The 16,768-nt window shown below is 40.1% G+C and overlaps 1 protein-coding gene across 1 annotated transcript in view; it reads right to left on the bottom strand.

The window, feature by feature from the left end:
- Positions 1 to 16,768, bottom strand: part of rims2a (regulating synaptic membrane exocytosis 2a) — a 1,407,304-nt gene that overhangs the window by 1,011,705 nt on the left and 378,831 nt on the right. The window contains 2 exon segments of the mRNA XM_041189340.1: positions 5,622 to 5,633; positions 15,641 to 15,851. Coding sequence (XP_041045274.1) covers positions 5,622 to 5,633; positions 15,641 to 15,851 — 223 coding nt within the window.

The raw sequence follows: 16,768 nt of genomic DNA, 5'->3' as shown, positions 1-16,768 counted from the left end.
GCCTGCCTGCAGAACAAGATCATAGCAAGTGGGAATCAAGTGACTCCTGAGTGGATAAGTAACCCCTTTAGTTTTCGTTCCAGGACAGGTAGAGCTAAAATCCACTACCGAAACTTGCTAGCTTCAATCCAGCGCATCCAACCTGTTCAAATAACTATTGGCGAGGGGGCTGAAGGGGAGTAAAGGGAGACAAACTGAGCTGAGGCATATCTTCAAAACTGGGCAGATTTCTTTGAGGAAAGTATTTATTCCTTCTTAGTGGATTGCCCTGATCTATAGAGTAAATGACAATACTTGCAGTGTTAATAAAAAGAGGCCGGAACAATGAGTGTGTTTGCACAGAAAATAAATTAATTTCTCTTCAGTGGCAAAATAAAAATTGCTTTCTCTTCTGCATGTATTAATTAAGGACAATTGGATGCAGAGGATCCACAGGTCAAATGTTTTATAGTAAATCGTACTTGGATAACACTCACCCACTGATGGAAAAATAAAGTCCTGGGATCATGTGTCAATCACTGTGCAAAAGCAGGCCTTAAAAACTTGGGTCAATAGAGATTTGATGGGCGTTGACGAGGAAAATGCCTTTAAGCCTAAAAGATAAGTTGACTGGGCTTCCAACACCATAAACAGGGTAGCTTTCATATCTCACCCCTCCCAAATTAATTATACTTATATTACATTTTTGCGTGGTTCAATGATAAAATAATTTTTATATGGTGAAATTCTCTCTGGTTAAATACAACTGTGATTTTTATTACAAATATTAAAGATATTTCATTTCCTCAAATACAACAATTTCACAGGTTAAAAGTTAATAGAGCATGGCACTGAGAAAAAAAAACACAATCATGCAAATAAGAATTGATTTCTGAAAAACAAATCATGTCTGAAGTTAGATGCTCTAAGTTGCTTGCAGTTGTAAATTATATTCATGACATAAGAAGTTGTTCATTATGACAGAAACCTTGAAACTCAGCTTTGAACTGTACTGTTGTCGAAAATTACACGTTACCCTCAGTGCACTGTCCTGAAAAAATCAGCTAAATGAATCCTTGCAAAATGAAAACAGACAACTTCACCCCTTCTTTCCATGCTTTTAGCATAGCAATAAGACAGGTAGTGTTGGAAATAATGAAACGTTAACTCTGTTTCTCTCCCCACAGATGTTGTCTAGCCTGCTGGCCTGCTGAGTGTTTCCAGGATGTTTTGTTTTTATTTCAGATTTCCTGCCGTATTTTTGCTTTTGTACACAGATACATTTGTTTAGCTAACCAAAAAGCATTAAGGAGAGAAATGAGAACCCACCGCAAAATTTTTTAAGCAGTTTGTCTGGGCTGAATTTTTTTTTGGGGGGGAGGGATGGGCATGTTGCCCAATCCTCCCCCCGCCACTGCCAGAACAAAAGCTAGTTGCAAACTGACCAAATTTAAAACAGGCCATCGTGCAGCGGTAATATCCTGCGGGTGGCCTTAAAAAGCTGACGGTCAGATTTCTGCTCCTCAGTGGAAGAAAGTTCCACCCATGAGAGCTGCCAGCCAATCTGATTGGCCAGCAGCACTTGCAGTCCCAGCAACATGAGAAGTGTATAGTGAGTGCTGATGGGACTGAAAGGAGGTTGACAAAGAAGTGTCATGGAAACCAGACAAGGTGAGTCTAGGGTTTCTTTGTTGGGGAGGGTTCTGGTAGCCTGGTGGCCATAGGAGGGCTGGGAGGTGGGGGTGTTGGGAAGTGAAGGAGGATTGAGAACCTTAGTGCCACTTAATTGGGCAGTTAAGGGCCTCAATAGACCCTAAGGGTGGGCAGCCTAGTGGACACCTTACCCACACCCCATATTATGGGAACTGCTCAGGGTGGGCAGGAAGGCTGTGGACTACCCACCTGACCTATTTTACATGCCCCCCCCCCACCCCCACTGAAAACATGCCCACCAAAGGGGTGATGGGGTGCTGTAAAATCACCAAGTAGCAGAAATTGACTGCTCAGGTTTAAACCTCAGAAGCAGAAGTAAATTTTTCTCATGCATATACATACATACCATGTACAAGATTTTAGCTATAAGAATGCAGATGTAAAACAAGTATTTGAGAGCTTGGCACAGCCGGAGAATATACTTGCAACTTAATCAAGTCTCTTAACATTTAATTTAGAGAAACTGATTTGCTCCATGTACAGACTATGCAAAAAGTATCAAGTATTTTATCATCATTTCAGATGAAATGTAAGCAGCATGAGGAATGGGCAGGGCACTGAGCCAATGGTGTTACAAGGCTCGCTGAGTACAACCATTGATCTTGTGTCACAAATCCTAAGTGAAGAGTGCTGAAATCCTGAAACTAAAAAGCAGTGATAAACTCTCTCTTCTAGTTTTAAGTTTACCAAAGAAGCCGAAATCTGTCACACACACTTCTCCTTCCATTATCTTAAGTGCATTAGAAACAAAAATATCCCTATTGTAAATTGCTATATATTATTCTATTAAAGAAGTATAAAGGTTATTTTTCCCATATATGTAAATGCAGGCACCATTCCTTATAGAGCTATAGAGGTCTACAGCACAGAAAAAGGCCTTTCAGCCCATCGAGTCTGCGCCGGTCAACAAGTACCTAACTATTCTAATTCCATTTTCCAGCACTAGGCCCATAGCCTTATATGCTATGGCATCACAAGTGCACATCCAAATACTTCTTAAATGCTATGAGGGTTTCTGCCTCTACCACCCTTTCAGCCACTGAGTTCCAGATTCCCAACACTCTCTGGGTGAAAAAATTCTCCCTCACATCCCCCTTAAACCTCGTGCCCCTTACCTTAAATCTATGCCCCCCCGGTTATTGATCCCTCCACCAAGGGAAAACATTCCTTCCTGTCTTCTCTATCCATGCCCCTCATAATTTTATGCACCTCAATCATGTCCCCCCTCAATCTCCTCTGCTCCAGGGAAAATAACCCCAGTCTATCCATTCTCTCCTCATAACTAAAACTCTCCAGCCCAGGTAACATCCTGGTGAATCTCCTCTGCATTCTCTCTAGTGCAATCACATCCTTCCTATAATGCGGATGCCAGAACTGCACGCAATACTCTAGCTAAATGCCTAACAGCATTTTATACTGTTCCAGCATAACCTCCCTGCTCTTATATTCTATGCCTCAGCTAATAAAGGCAAGTATCCCATATGCCTTCTTAACCAACTTATCTACCTGTCCTGCTACCTTAAAGGACTGGTGGACATGCACACAAAGGTCCCTCTGATCCTCAATTCCCAGGATTGTTCCATTCACAGTGTATTCCCGTGCCTGGTTTGTCCTGCCCCAGTGCATTACCTCACACTTACCCAGATTAAATTCCATTTGCCACTGATCAGCCCATCTAACCAGCCTGCCTATATCCTCCTGTAATCCAAGGCTATCCTCCTCACTATTTAACATCCCACCAATTTTTGTGTCATCTGCAAACTTACTGATCAACCCTCCTACATTTAAGTTTGAATCGTTTATATATACCGCAGACAGCAAGGGACCTAACACCGACCCTTGTGGAACCCCAATGGACAAAGGCATCCAGTCCCAAAAACATCCCTCAATCATCACCCTCTGCTCTCTGCCACTCAGTCAATTCTGGATCCAATTTTCCAATTTACCTTGGATCCCCTTCATCTCTTACCTTCGTTATCACCTTGAATGGTGTAATAGGCAAATGCTTGTCCTCTCTCTTAAACTGACCAAAGGGAGTTTGCATTCTATTTTACCACACTATGAGAAAACAATAGCTCCACCATCTCCTCAATGCTTTCTGTTTTTGTTTTGTTTTGGATTTCCAGCATCCGCAGTTTTTTGTTTTTATCTTCAATGCTTGGCTATGTTCAATAAATTATTTCCCAGGGAATCATAGCAAATAAGCATGTTACCATTAAAACCACCTATTTTCACCTCTATAATTTGGCCTGAGCTCTGTCTCAGCTGCTCAAAGTCTCATCCATGCCTTTGTTAGCTCTGGACTTGACCACTCCAATGCACAACTGTTGGCTGACCATCCAAGTTCTACTCTTCATAAGCATAAACTCATTCAATGCTGCCCAGTGTCCTAGCTACACAGTGCAGAGCATTAGAAAACCAGCACTGCGCTAATAGTTTGCAGTTTCATTTTATACACATGCATACTGCATTAAAAACAGTGTGGTGATCAATAAAGAACAGTGTGGCAAATATGAAGAAATATGATCCATGGAGATGCACATCATATCTAAAGTGGAATCTCATCAACTGTGAAACATCCCATATTATTGCTGGGGTTTCATCAGTGGTAGCAACAACAGAATGATTAGCCACAATGCAGGGACTTACTCTGAAACATTTAAATCTCTAAATTGTCAGATTGCTTGACCAACGTCTAGTGATGGACAAGCAGACATTTCCTCTAACTAAACATTTGGAAAAGAAAAGCCATTATTTTCAGTTCCTGTCATAAACTCTGTTCCCTCATCATCAATTCCAACCCTCTCCCTGGCAACTGTCAAAAGCTGAGCCAGACTATTGAAAACCTTGGTGTTATATTTGGCCTCCAAGATGATATTCTGATCACAAAGCCATTCCATCATTAAAACCACCTATTTTCACCTCTATAATTTGGCCTGACCTCTGTCTCAGTTGATCAGCTGCTCAAAGCCTCATCCATGCCTTTGTTACCTCTGGACTTGATCACTCCATTGCACAACTGACCACCCAAGTTCTACTCTTCATAAGCACAAACTCATGCAATGCTGCCCAGTGTCCTAGCTCATATCAAGTTTTGTTCACCCAACAACCCTTTGCTCCCTGACCTACATTGTTCCAACCCCAGCAACACCACTATCTCAAAATTTTCATCCTTATTTTCAATTCCCTCCATGGCCTTGCCTCTCCCTATTTCTGTAATCAACTCCAACCCTATAACCCTCAGAGATCTCTATGCTGTTCCAATTCTGGCCTCTTGAGGTACCCCGATTTTAATCGTCCACCATTGAAGGCCTTCAGCTGTCAAGACCCTGTGCTCTGGAATTCTTTCCTTAAACCTCTAAATTTTCTTTCTTTCCTCCTATATGTAGCTCCTTATAACCTAAAATTTGAGTTCTTTTAGTCGTCTGCTCTCAATTTTTTATGCGGCTTGTTGTCAAATGTTGTCTGATAACATTCCTGTCAAGTGCCTTATGATATTTTAATTCTTTAAAGGTCAAATGTAAATACAAGTGTTTCTTGTTAACTGGCTGAGCACCACAATCACCATTCTATTTAAGTATTGCACCATCAGACCTGCTTCTACCATTGACACTTTAACCTATGGGTCTATTCTATCGAGCTGGAGTACTTGAACACTTAGTTATTTGAGTATTAAGAAACTGGAATACAAATTTCATAAGCTATTTCTATACACATAGCAATGTCAACATTTCCAGTTCCCCAAATGAATTAAACCGCTTTCATATTTGTACCCGAATTCTATCTCACTAACTTTCAATTCATGAGAAATCCTCAAAAACAAAAGTAAAACAAAAAAGGCAACAAGTTTTAAAATCAGTTGAAAAGAAGCTTCAAACATTAGCACAATTTAAAAGCTAAATACAATATAGTGAAAAATAGATTCTGACCACTTTGTCCTCCTGGAGCAAGAATCCAAGGAAGCAAGAAAGAAAAGGAGAAGGGTAGGGAGACAAGGCGAAAAGAGAAAAGAACAGATATTAATTAGTGAAGCATAAAATTGTAGCAAGCTACATCAGAATAAGCACATATAACTGGCAGCATTCACAGGCTATAAAACACAGAAGTATAAGCAATGATAGACACTAAAGGTAACATTTGTAATGAAAATTTCACAATGCAATGAGCAATGGAACAAAGCTGCCAGGTACAATAAAATCCAATATAGGTGGAAGCTTATACAAAATTTATTTCATAATCCTGATTTTATGAAAATAGAAATCCATGGAAAAAATCATTGGCATGATAATTTGACATTCGCTTTGTTGTGCAGAATTCAAAGATGCATAGGAAAGTTGTAAACTACAATACAGTAAACTAGGATAATTTAACTTTGCAGCAACAATGTTAGTTAGACTTAAGAAAGGATCAGCAGAAAACAATTGCTTTAATTGCAATGGTGCAAAATCATAAATTTATTTAAAGTATATCAGTGTCCTAATGTATCATGGCCCAATCAACTTTGCCATTAGGCTTTTAGGAAATTAACTTTAATAAATTATTACTAATAATAAACTTCAGGAGGGTCCTGCAGCAAAAGAACAGCTTTAATCATTAATCATCTAGCAGCGCACCACTGAAACTTTTAGCCTTAAATAGAAATGTGTTTTTTTCCCCTTTTAGAGAAAGTAATCACAGCATTTTTTTCATGAGAACAGCAGCACGGTGTTTATGTTACTGAACTAAAAATTCAGAGACCTGGACCAATGTTCTGGAGACACAAATTCAAATCCCGCCATGGCAGCTGGGGAACTTAAATTCAGTTAATCAAATAAATTGGGAATACAAAACCAGAATCAGTAATGGAAACCATGAAAACGAGCAGACTGTCATTAAAAATCCAGCTTGTTCATCTACATCTTTTACAAAGGAAATCTATTGTCCATACCTGGTCTGGCTATATGTGACGCCAGGCCCATAGCAACACAATTGACACCTTACTGCCCACTGAAAAAGCCTACCAAATCTTTCAGGGTATCAAAACCACCTTGATAAAGTATAATAAGAATAAAAACTGGACAGACCACGAGATATCGATCACAGCATTTGATTTAGATGTGACAAAGGCACAACCAGCCCAGTGAATCTGCAAAGTCTTCCTCACTATGATCGGAAAACAATAGCTCAACACAATCATGCTAACAGAATCATACCTTTCAGCCAACATCTCAGACTTCTCCATCACCATCTCAGGGCATGTCTTGACCACCAGAGGTGGCGGCACAGTGCTATACATTAGAAGAAAGTGACCTGGGAATCCTGAATATTGAATCCAAATACGATGGCATCTAGTCAATAGTGGGCAGGAAAGCATCCTGCTGATTGCCACCTAATACTCTTCCTCACTGATAAATCAGTATTCCCCCCTTGTTGAACTCAACTTGGAAGCAGCACTGAGGGTGGCAAGGAATGTACTCTGCATGGGGTTTTCAATGGTAATCGCCAAGTGTGGCTCTGTAGAGCACCACTGTTGAGCAAGCCCCAAGTGACGTAGCTACTGGACTGGTATTGCAGCAGAGTGTCAGAACTCCAGGAAAACCCTACTTGACCTTGTCCTCACTGATCTAACTGTCATGTATGACAGGTGCCTCTCACCATGACCATCATGAGTCATCATGGAGGTGAAGTCCTCAGTCTTCACACTGAGGGCACTCTTCATCACTTTGTGGAGCACTGCCACCATGCTAAATAGAAAAGATTCAGAACCAATCTAGCAGCTCAAAATTGGGCTTCCATGAGGCACTGTGGATCATTAGCAACAGGAGAAATGTAGTCCACCACAATCTGTAATCCCATTGTCCAGCATATCCCTCACTCTACCATGATCATCAAGTCAGGGGGCTAACCCTTGTTCAATGAAGAGCAAAAGAAAAGAAAGACTTGCAGTTATATAACAACTTTCATGACCATAACACATGTGAAATTGCTTTTCAGCCAATGTAGGACTTTTGAATGATGTCACTATTGTAATGTTGGAAATATGACCACCAATTTGTGCACATCTGCTGAATCAGGGTTTGAAAGTTTAAGTCCAGGCCTTAGAATGTCTTACTCGTGATTGAATAGAAAATAAAATAACTAATCCATTTTTTGTACCTTAAAAAAATCCCAAAATGTGTTTAAATGAATGAACCTTGTACCTGCTGAGCTATTTTTAAAGGACAGTTGTTTACCCTCTGGGTTATTTGTGTAAAGTAGTTCACAGTACTCTATGTGCACATGTGGAATGCTAAAAAGATATTGGAGGTCCTGATGAATACGTTAGTGAATAGTTTGTTCCTGGAGTGTATACGGGATGTTTTTCTGGACCAATACATTGAGGAACCAACAAGAGAACAGGCCATCCTCAACTGGGTATTATGTAATGAGAAAGGAATAATTGGCAATCTAGTTGTGCGAGGCCCTTGGGGATGAGCGATCATAATATGATGGAATTTATCATCAAGATGGAGAGTGACATAGTTGGTTCTGAGACTAGGGTCCTAAACTTTAATAAAGGAAGCTACAATGTCATGAGACACAAGTTGGCTATGATGGATTGGGAAATGTTACTTAAAGGGATGACGGTGGATAGGCAATGGCAAACATTCAAAGAGCGCATGGGTGAACTGCAACAATTGTTTATTTCTGTCTGGCGCTAAAGTAAAACAGGAAAGGTGGCCAAACCATGGCTTACAAGGGAAATTAGAGATACTATTAGATCCAAGGAAGAGGGATACAAATTGGTCAGAAAAAACAACAGACCTGAGGATTGGGAGCACTTTAGAATTGAGGAAAGGTGGTCGACGGGATTGATTAAGAAGGGGAAGATAGAGTACGAGAGTAAGCTTGCGGGGAACATAAAAATTGTAAAAGTCCTATACGTATGTGAAGAGAAAAAGATTGGTGAAGATAAATATAGGTCCCTTACAGTCAGAAACAGGGGAATTTATAATGGGGAACAAAGAAATGGCTGACCAACTAAATACATTCTTTGGTTCTGTCTTCACAAAGGAGGACACTAATAACATACCAGAAATGTTGGTGAACACAGGGTTTAGTGAGAGGGAGGAACAAGCTGAGTGAGTGGGCAAATGCATGGCAAATGCAGTATAATGTGGATAAATGTGAGGTTATTATTTGCTAGCAAAAACAGGAAGGCAGATTATTATCTGAATGGCTATAAATTGAGAGAGGGGAATGTGCAACAAGACCTGGGCGTCCTTGTACACCAGTCGCTGAAGGTAAGCATGCAGATGCAGCAGGCGGTAAAGAAGGCAAATGGTATGTTGGCCTTCATAGCCAGAGGATTCGAGTACAGGAACAGGGATGTCTTGCTGCAATTATACAGGGCTTTAGTGAGACCACATATGGAATATTGTGTGCAGTTTTGGTCTCCTTATCTGAGGAAGGATGTTCTTGCTATAGAGGGAGTGCAGCAAAGGTTTACCAGACTGATTCCTGGGAAGGCAGGAATGTCATATGAGGAGAGATTGGGTCGACTAGGCCTGTATTCACTGGAGTTTAGAAGAATGAGAGAGAATCTCATTAAAGCGCATAAAATTCTGACAGGGATGGACAGACTGGATGCAGGGAGGGTGCTTCCTCTGGCTGTGGGGCCTAGAACAAGGGGTTATAATCTCAGGATATGGGGAAGGCCATTTAGATGAGAAGAAACTTCTTCACCCCTCAGAGGGTGGTGAACCTGTGCAATTCTCTATCACAGAAGGCTGTGGAGACCACATCACTGAATATATTTAAGGAGGAAATAGATAGATTTCTGGACTCTAAAGTGTCAAGGGGTATGGGTTGAGAGTAGGAATATGGCATTGAGACAGAGAATCAGTCATGATCATGTTGAATGGCAGAGCAGGATCGAAGAGCTGAATGACCTACTCCTGCTCCTATTTTCTATGTTTCTATGAACAAGCAATTAGAAGATGGCATTAATTTTCAGCCACATTCCCAAGTCACAGGTATAGTAGCAGCAACTGCTTCCGCTATTGTCTAAAACATATTTTGCAATGTAGATGCATGCTAACATTCTACCAGACTGTTATGCTCTAATTATAGTGGACATATTATGAGATTCTTTGAAGTAGATTCACCTTGGTAGAGCAGGCATCGATTAAGGATCTAACTAAATGCCTAAATTGTTTCTTTGAAAGCACATGGAGTAATCAATTTCCAGCTTCCAAGACAGAAAAAAAAACATCAAAAAATAGCAACTGGTTTGAAGCATCACAGTTAGTAGTGACCATATATTTCTCAATATAAAACAAAACTTGTCAAATATTTTCAAAGTTTAATATTCTCAGAAGAGAGAATACTGGGAGCAATATATTAACAAAGTACAAAAAAAGAAAGAATTATCATAGATATAGTGTTCACTGCTTCAGATATCAAAATTCCACATTTTTGGACCTCACTATTAAATTTAACATGCAATATTATTACTGTGTTACTGAGCACTTTCACAAGTTATTTTGCCTAATCTGGTGTCAGTCATCACTCAGTGGGAGCAACCTGGCCTTTGAGTCAAAATTGTGGGGTCAAATCTCAGTCCAGCGATTTGAGTACATAATTTAGGCTGACACGTCAGGCAGTACTGAGGGAGTGCTACACTGTTGGAGGGTCGGAAGTGCCATCTATCAGTTAATACACAGAATAGACATATGCCTTTCAGGTGGATACAAAATATGCCACTATTTGAAGAAGAGCACTGGAATTCTACCAATTATCCACCATAGTTATTTATCTCACTGCTGTTTGTGGAGCCTTGTCATGTGTAAATTGGCTGCCACGATTCTCTACATTACAGCACTTCAAAAATACTACATTGATTGTAAAGCACTTAGGACATTCTGATGTCATGAAAAGTCTTATTATAAATGCAAGCCTTTTCTTCTATCTAGAGAGATGAGAAGGTTATGCAGGACTTAAAGCACACAATCAACATCAGGATATAAAGAAAGAATTATATAAACAAAATAATCACTAATCAATTGAAGAAGACATTCAGGAGAAATTTCTTTACTCAGCGACTGGTGAGAATGTGGGGTTTGCTACCACATGAAGTTTTTGAGACGAGTGACTCGGACTGCAGTAACTATCAGAACATGTCCTTTCCATCCATAGTTGGCAAGATTCTGAAGTGGATTCTTCTTGATCACTTGTTCCTGAATATCGTGGGCAGGAGGCATTCATAATCGCAAAGCAACTTCAGTTTAGCTAAGGGGCTGCTGACAATTTTCATTGCTCGCCAACTTCAGAAATGCAGGAGGCAAGATCAATGCCGATAGCTGGCATCTGTTGACTTAACCAAAGTTTTCGATATAGTCAGCTGGACTGTCAGAGCTTGAGATACAGCTGGAGTCAGTACAGCAACCAGGAATCTGAGAATTTCCTCAAATGCATTCCAGGATGTAGTCACCACACAGCTAAAGAAGGTGTAGGGTGTGAGGAAATGAGCAACCACCATACAGATTAGAAGCAAGACAGTGGCATTTGCCAATAACTCTCTAGTTTTGAATACCATAGAGGTTGATGAATGACACCTTGGAAAATTGTACTAAGGATCAAATCCCTGCCACCACAGGAGAATTTACTGACACACAGAAAAAGAGTAGAAATGCAGTACTCACACGGGATTTGTAGTTATTGGCGTAGACAGACGTTTCCATAACTGCAAATGTGATTCCCGAAATGGTATGTTATCTCTCTCGTGCCAGGTTAAAGGATATCACTGCTCAAGTGCAGGATATTTTATGTGGAGAAGGGGAACAGCCAGAAGTCATAGTCCATATTGGACCCAATGAAATTGACATCCTTCAGGCAATGTTTCAGGAGCTAAAAAAATTCTTAAAAAAGGACCCCAAAGGTAGTATTTTCAGATTGCTCTCAGTGCCACTTGCTTGTGAATATAGGTACAGGAAAGCAGTACAGGTAAATGTGAAGGTAGAGAAGTGGTGCAGGACAGAGTTCTCGGGGGCATTGGGACTAGTTCTGGGGTAAGAACACCTGTACAATTTGGATGGGTGGCACTGAAACAAAGCTGAGGTCAATTTTCTTATCAAGAGGTTAACTAGTACATTTGGGGAGGAGGAATTTGAACCAATTTGACAAGAGGAGGGGAACCATAAAATTGCAGGGAGAAGCAGAAATGACATCAGATGACAGAGAGAAATAAACATCAGTAACATTAGAAATATCCTAAAAGCTGCAGGAACCAGATTGAGAAAAATAGCATTAAAGACAAAGTAAGTATTAAATAACATGTATATCCTTGTAGTGTAACAAATAAGGTTGGTAGGTGGCAGGCACAAAATTTTGTAATGGGGTTATGATGTGGTGGCTCAAACATGTGATTACTGATGCCAAGATTTTCTCCACGATAGAGAGCTTTCCATCTTTAACAAAAATTGAGCAGTAACATTAGGAGATTTTAATTATAGTGCTAGTGACATGGAAAGGGAACTGTTTCTGATCTGTATACAAGAGAACTTTCATGGATCAATAGGGCCTGGGTTTTGCTACTGAGGCCATCCAGTTCTCCTGAAGCATTCTTACACCTGTCCTCATTATGCTTGACATCCTAGACTCATAAAAACTTGAGCTCAGGAGGGGGTTCTGTTTTGAATTGGAGAGAACTGCTGACTTTTCGTGATTGACATTCTTACTTTGTTATAACAAGTTGTTCTTTCTGTGATCTCTTTTGTCAATGTCTCAATGTTTGTTTGCACAAGATTGAGGTGTTAAGTGTTTGAACCTCTGTTATTGATACTTTAATGGTCTGTCTGATTGACACTTTCATAATGTTGCAGGAACAGCAGGTTTTTTTTAACAAAGGAAGGCTGTTTTATTTCTGAGCGCTGCACACATGCCATTGTTATAATATGGCTCAATGGCTTTATGCAGAGTGTATGGGGATAGGTTGGCAGAGTTGGGATGGAGGGGCATGGGGGGACTTGGAAGGGGCATGGGGGGGAGGGGTCATGGGTAAGAACTTCTTAAAATTTACCTTTAATAAGGTTCCTGAGTCCAGATTATGCTTCACAACTCCGCTGAGGAGCTGTGAACCATGAGAAGCTGGCCTGACTCCACAAAAACTGCAGAGTGCTAGAAATGCCTGCCCTCGCAATGCAGCCAGCCGGGTCGGGAGTACAGGGTTATCCCAAGCCAGCGAAAACTTGGGGGTGCCGGGAATGAGAATGGGAATCATGGAATCGGGACCCATCTTGCATTCTTAAATGGCTCTGGAGTTGTTCCAAATCCACGGAAATCCAGGCCGATGTCTACAGTCCAACAAGGGAGGAAGCAGAAATAAAAACAGAAAATGTTGGAAATATTCAGCAGGCCTGGTAACATCATTGGAGACAGAAATAGAGTTAACATTTCAGGCCAACGACTTTTATCATCTGAGTTTTGAGAAACGTTTTCACTTGAACGACAGTGAATCTTTGAAATTCTCTACCCCAGAGGCCTGTAGATGTTTAATCATTGAGTATATTCAAGACTGAGAATAATAGATTATGGGTATCAGGGAGGAAAGTGGAGTTGAGGTTGAAGATCAGTCATGATTTTATTGGATGCAGGAGCAGGCTTGCAGGAGCTTATGGCCTACTCCTGACCCAACAGACCAGACCTCATGACTTTTCCCTGCCCTGAATGCATTCAAAGTTTAAATCAGGACTATTGTATTTGTTTATAATACAATGAAGTACATGAATTAAATGTATTAAGGTGAAAGCTTTTCATCTATATCGAACAAAGCAGAACAGCCGTAGGCAAGTAGGGGAAGGTAGAAAGAGGAAGGAGAGAGTTTGAGCATGAATCAAAATAATTTTTGTTGTTGTCATGGTTTGAGCACAAATGGTATTTGTCCTAGAACTTATAGCTTCTGTGCTCTCACAGCACTATAGGGAGAAGCATTTGGCTCTCTGCACCTTATTCATTTAAGTGAAATGTCTTGCTAATTCAATTTGGCATTTTCCATGCTTTGTAGCCATTGACATTTTCTATGTTCCTCAAATACTTTCATCACGGTGGTAATACCATTACACTACTGACAAGTTGAAACTTACTCAACTGTGCCTTCCATTCACTTAACCCTTTTAGATCCAAAATGACCAAAGAGCAAAATATAGCTGTGGTGGTGGCACAATAGCAGTGGTAGCAGACTGACTGCCCATTTAACACCATCCCACCACCACCCACCATTTCCTCACCACCCCCATCCCCCCACCCCCGCCATCTAAACGCTCAGTTGAATTTCATCCTTTAATTTTTTTTTCCACAGAATGTCTTCAGTGATATCAATTTCAGGAGATGGGTTGTATAAATTGGAAATTTGTAAAATTTAAAGAACATTTTTTGAATCTGTAATAAGCTAGTACTCTTTCAACTTTTATAGTTAGACATTGCTTTCTATTTTGTCTATGCATCTCTGTATCAAGAACTATCATGTCAGATAAAGCATGGGCTTGGTCCAGAGAGAGGGCTGCTTGCTTTTCTGTTTCATTAAGTTACATAACTAAAATTACTACCTGTACTCTCCAACAATGCAGTGGCTAGGTCATAAAGTTCTATGACAGAGCATCCTATCAGTGTGAGACTTCTATTTCTCAGATCAGTTATTACTTGTTGTGTCTGATGGAGCTTGTTTATTTAATGCTAAATGTTGTGCAGTGGAGCCAGATTCAGCAGGAAATGCATCAAAAGTATCCAAATTCATTCCAAACAGCAGCATTTACACCATGGCTGACACAAAGACCTTTATCCCACCATTCTAAGTTGAACTCAAACCCAGGTCTCAGGTGTGACATAAACCATTTTCCACCAAGCCTGCTCAGTTAGTTACAAGGCTAATTTAGACACAGAGGTAATACTGTTTTAATCATTGTATTAAATGAGAGATAAAGTTGATTTAGTGTCATTCCGATGGGTTGTAACCATTTAAAATAAATCTAGATCATTTCTGCAGCATGAATAGAATGAATGCAAACTGCACAAGCACTTTGGCACTTTAACCACCTGCACAGTCTGAGCTTGACATTCAGGCACACTGCTGCTCAAGGGCACCATGTAGCTGCACTGAATCCTTTTTAAATAACTAAGCAGAATTGTAATTTCCAACATCCTTATGCAATTTGGAAACTGCTGTAAGTTTTCAACATATTCCTGTTTAAAAAATGGGCAATATGACAAGTGGCATATGTCACTCAAACTGCCACAAGAAAAACTGAAAGTAAGAATTAATCAACAATTTATTAAGTGTGGTGGCAGCAATAAAGCTACCTTGAAAACAAAGCTGCCACCTCAGGAGTGCAAGTTTGTGAAATTATACTTTAAAGTCAGAAATTATTTTTTGAAAAATGTATAGCCTAAATGTTCATGCACTGCAGCTTGCGGTGACTACATTCCGAATGCTGCTCCCGTATTAGAGAAGTTTCTAAGCAGAAACAAGGTGAAGCAGAAAGTGACAAGAACACTAATTAGTGGGTGAATCACTAAAATCTCACTCAATCCAATCCTCACAAATGTTTCAGATGAGTTATTGGCAGGGGTGTAGGAAGTTACCCATCCTCTTGGCTGGGGAGTAGTGCATGGCAGAAGAAGACCATTGGAGAAGAGGAACAATACATTCACACATCTGGTTCAATGAGTTACTGAGTCATCATGATCAACCAGGACTCCTGAGTATAGTACAAAGATGGAAAGTGAAGTCTACAAATCTATGAACATAACATTGAGACCAAAATGGTCAAAAGAATTAGACTAAGTTACACCTGGAAACTAAAATTAGTTAAAAGGATTCAGGATAAAAACTCAGCAAGGGAGACTGCCAACCCAAATCATGTGCATAAATGGATCAACATCAATTACAGACAATGACATTTCTCCAGACATTAAAAAGCGAAACACATCTTACCTTATTCGATCGCAGTGATACCCGTCCTCCACAACGAGCACAGAATTTTGTTTGGCAATATGAACAGATGTGACCACAACCATCAGCAAACTTGGTTTTGTGACAGATTCCACAGGTAGGTGCATCACTCTTCTGCTCCTGTTGTTGCTGTGCTTCATCACCCATCTTCTTTACCTGATCCTTATACATCTCAAACTGCTGGTGCAATTTCCTGCAGATGTCAAAAGGGCAAAAGAAGTCATTTCATAGAAAGGAAATTAAATGGTGTTTCTCTGTATTTACAATTCTCCTCTTATCTTTCCAGCTTCTTGCAGGAAGTAGCAGTGTTCTTAAGGCCACATCTTCTATCTATTCACTGACAGTGCAATGCTGCAACAGCTCACTTGTCTCCCATCAAAAAAAACGACAAGATACCTTTAGGTTTGTCAGCCAAACAGAATTTAATAACTATTAAGAGTCAGACCCATTTGAAATTCTTCATATACATGCCATAGTCATTGCAATATTTGTGAGATATTACAAGTCAATTTAGTTAAATAAAGGCATAGTGATGGGAGTGAGACAAACACCTGGCCTGTCTTCTACAGTATTCATACTGTAATATTTCAAACTATATGTTTACAGGTAATATGCTGTTTTAACTAAAGGTTGGATTTATCAAAGGTAACATTAGACTATTCCCTTTCCTCTCCTAAATTAAAATATTGCCTGTATAAAAGTTACAACAGTGTTAAATACCTCAGACAGACATGTATACCTTTCCCAGTGATTTCAACACACTATTTCAAAACCATCATCTTTTTTGGGTCATTTTTTGCTGGAAAACGGAATCAGGCTGGGCATGTTCCTCTCTGAATCTTCAGCAGTCACTATCACTAAAGGGTGGCACCCAAGAAAAAACAGTGAGTCCTTTTTTTAAAATTTCATGTGAACAGGAGTGCTTGTCCAGCTCCAGAGCACGACTGTGACCTACAATACCAACACAACACCCCTTCACCCTCGTTTGCCCTTTTTATCCTCCAAACTAATTGGGGTTTAGCTGAGGGCTGCTTGTGGTGAGGAAAGCAGCCAGATATTCATCCTCTTCAAATGGCAAAGCTGGAAGCAAGACAGACACTGGCAGCTCAC

Source organism: Carcharodon carcharias, chromosome 6, assembly GCF_017639515.1.
Source record: "Carcharodon carcharias isolate sCarCar2 chromosome 6, sCarCar2.pri, whole genome shotgun sequence".
Classification (NCBI taxonomy): domain Eukaryota; kingdom Metazoa; phylum Chordata; class Chondrichthyes; order Lamniformes; family Lamnidae; genus Carcharodon; species Carcharodon carcharias.
The sequence above is the reverse complement of the archived record's forward strand: the minus strand, read 5'-3'. Positions and strand labels throughout refer to the sequence as shown.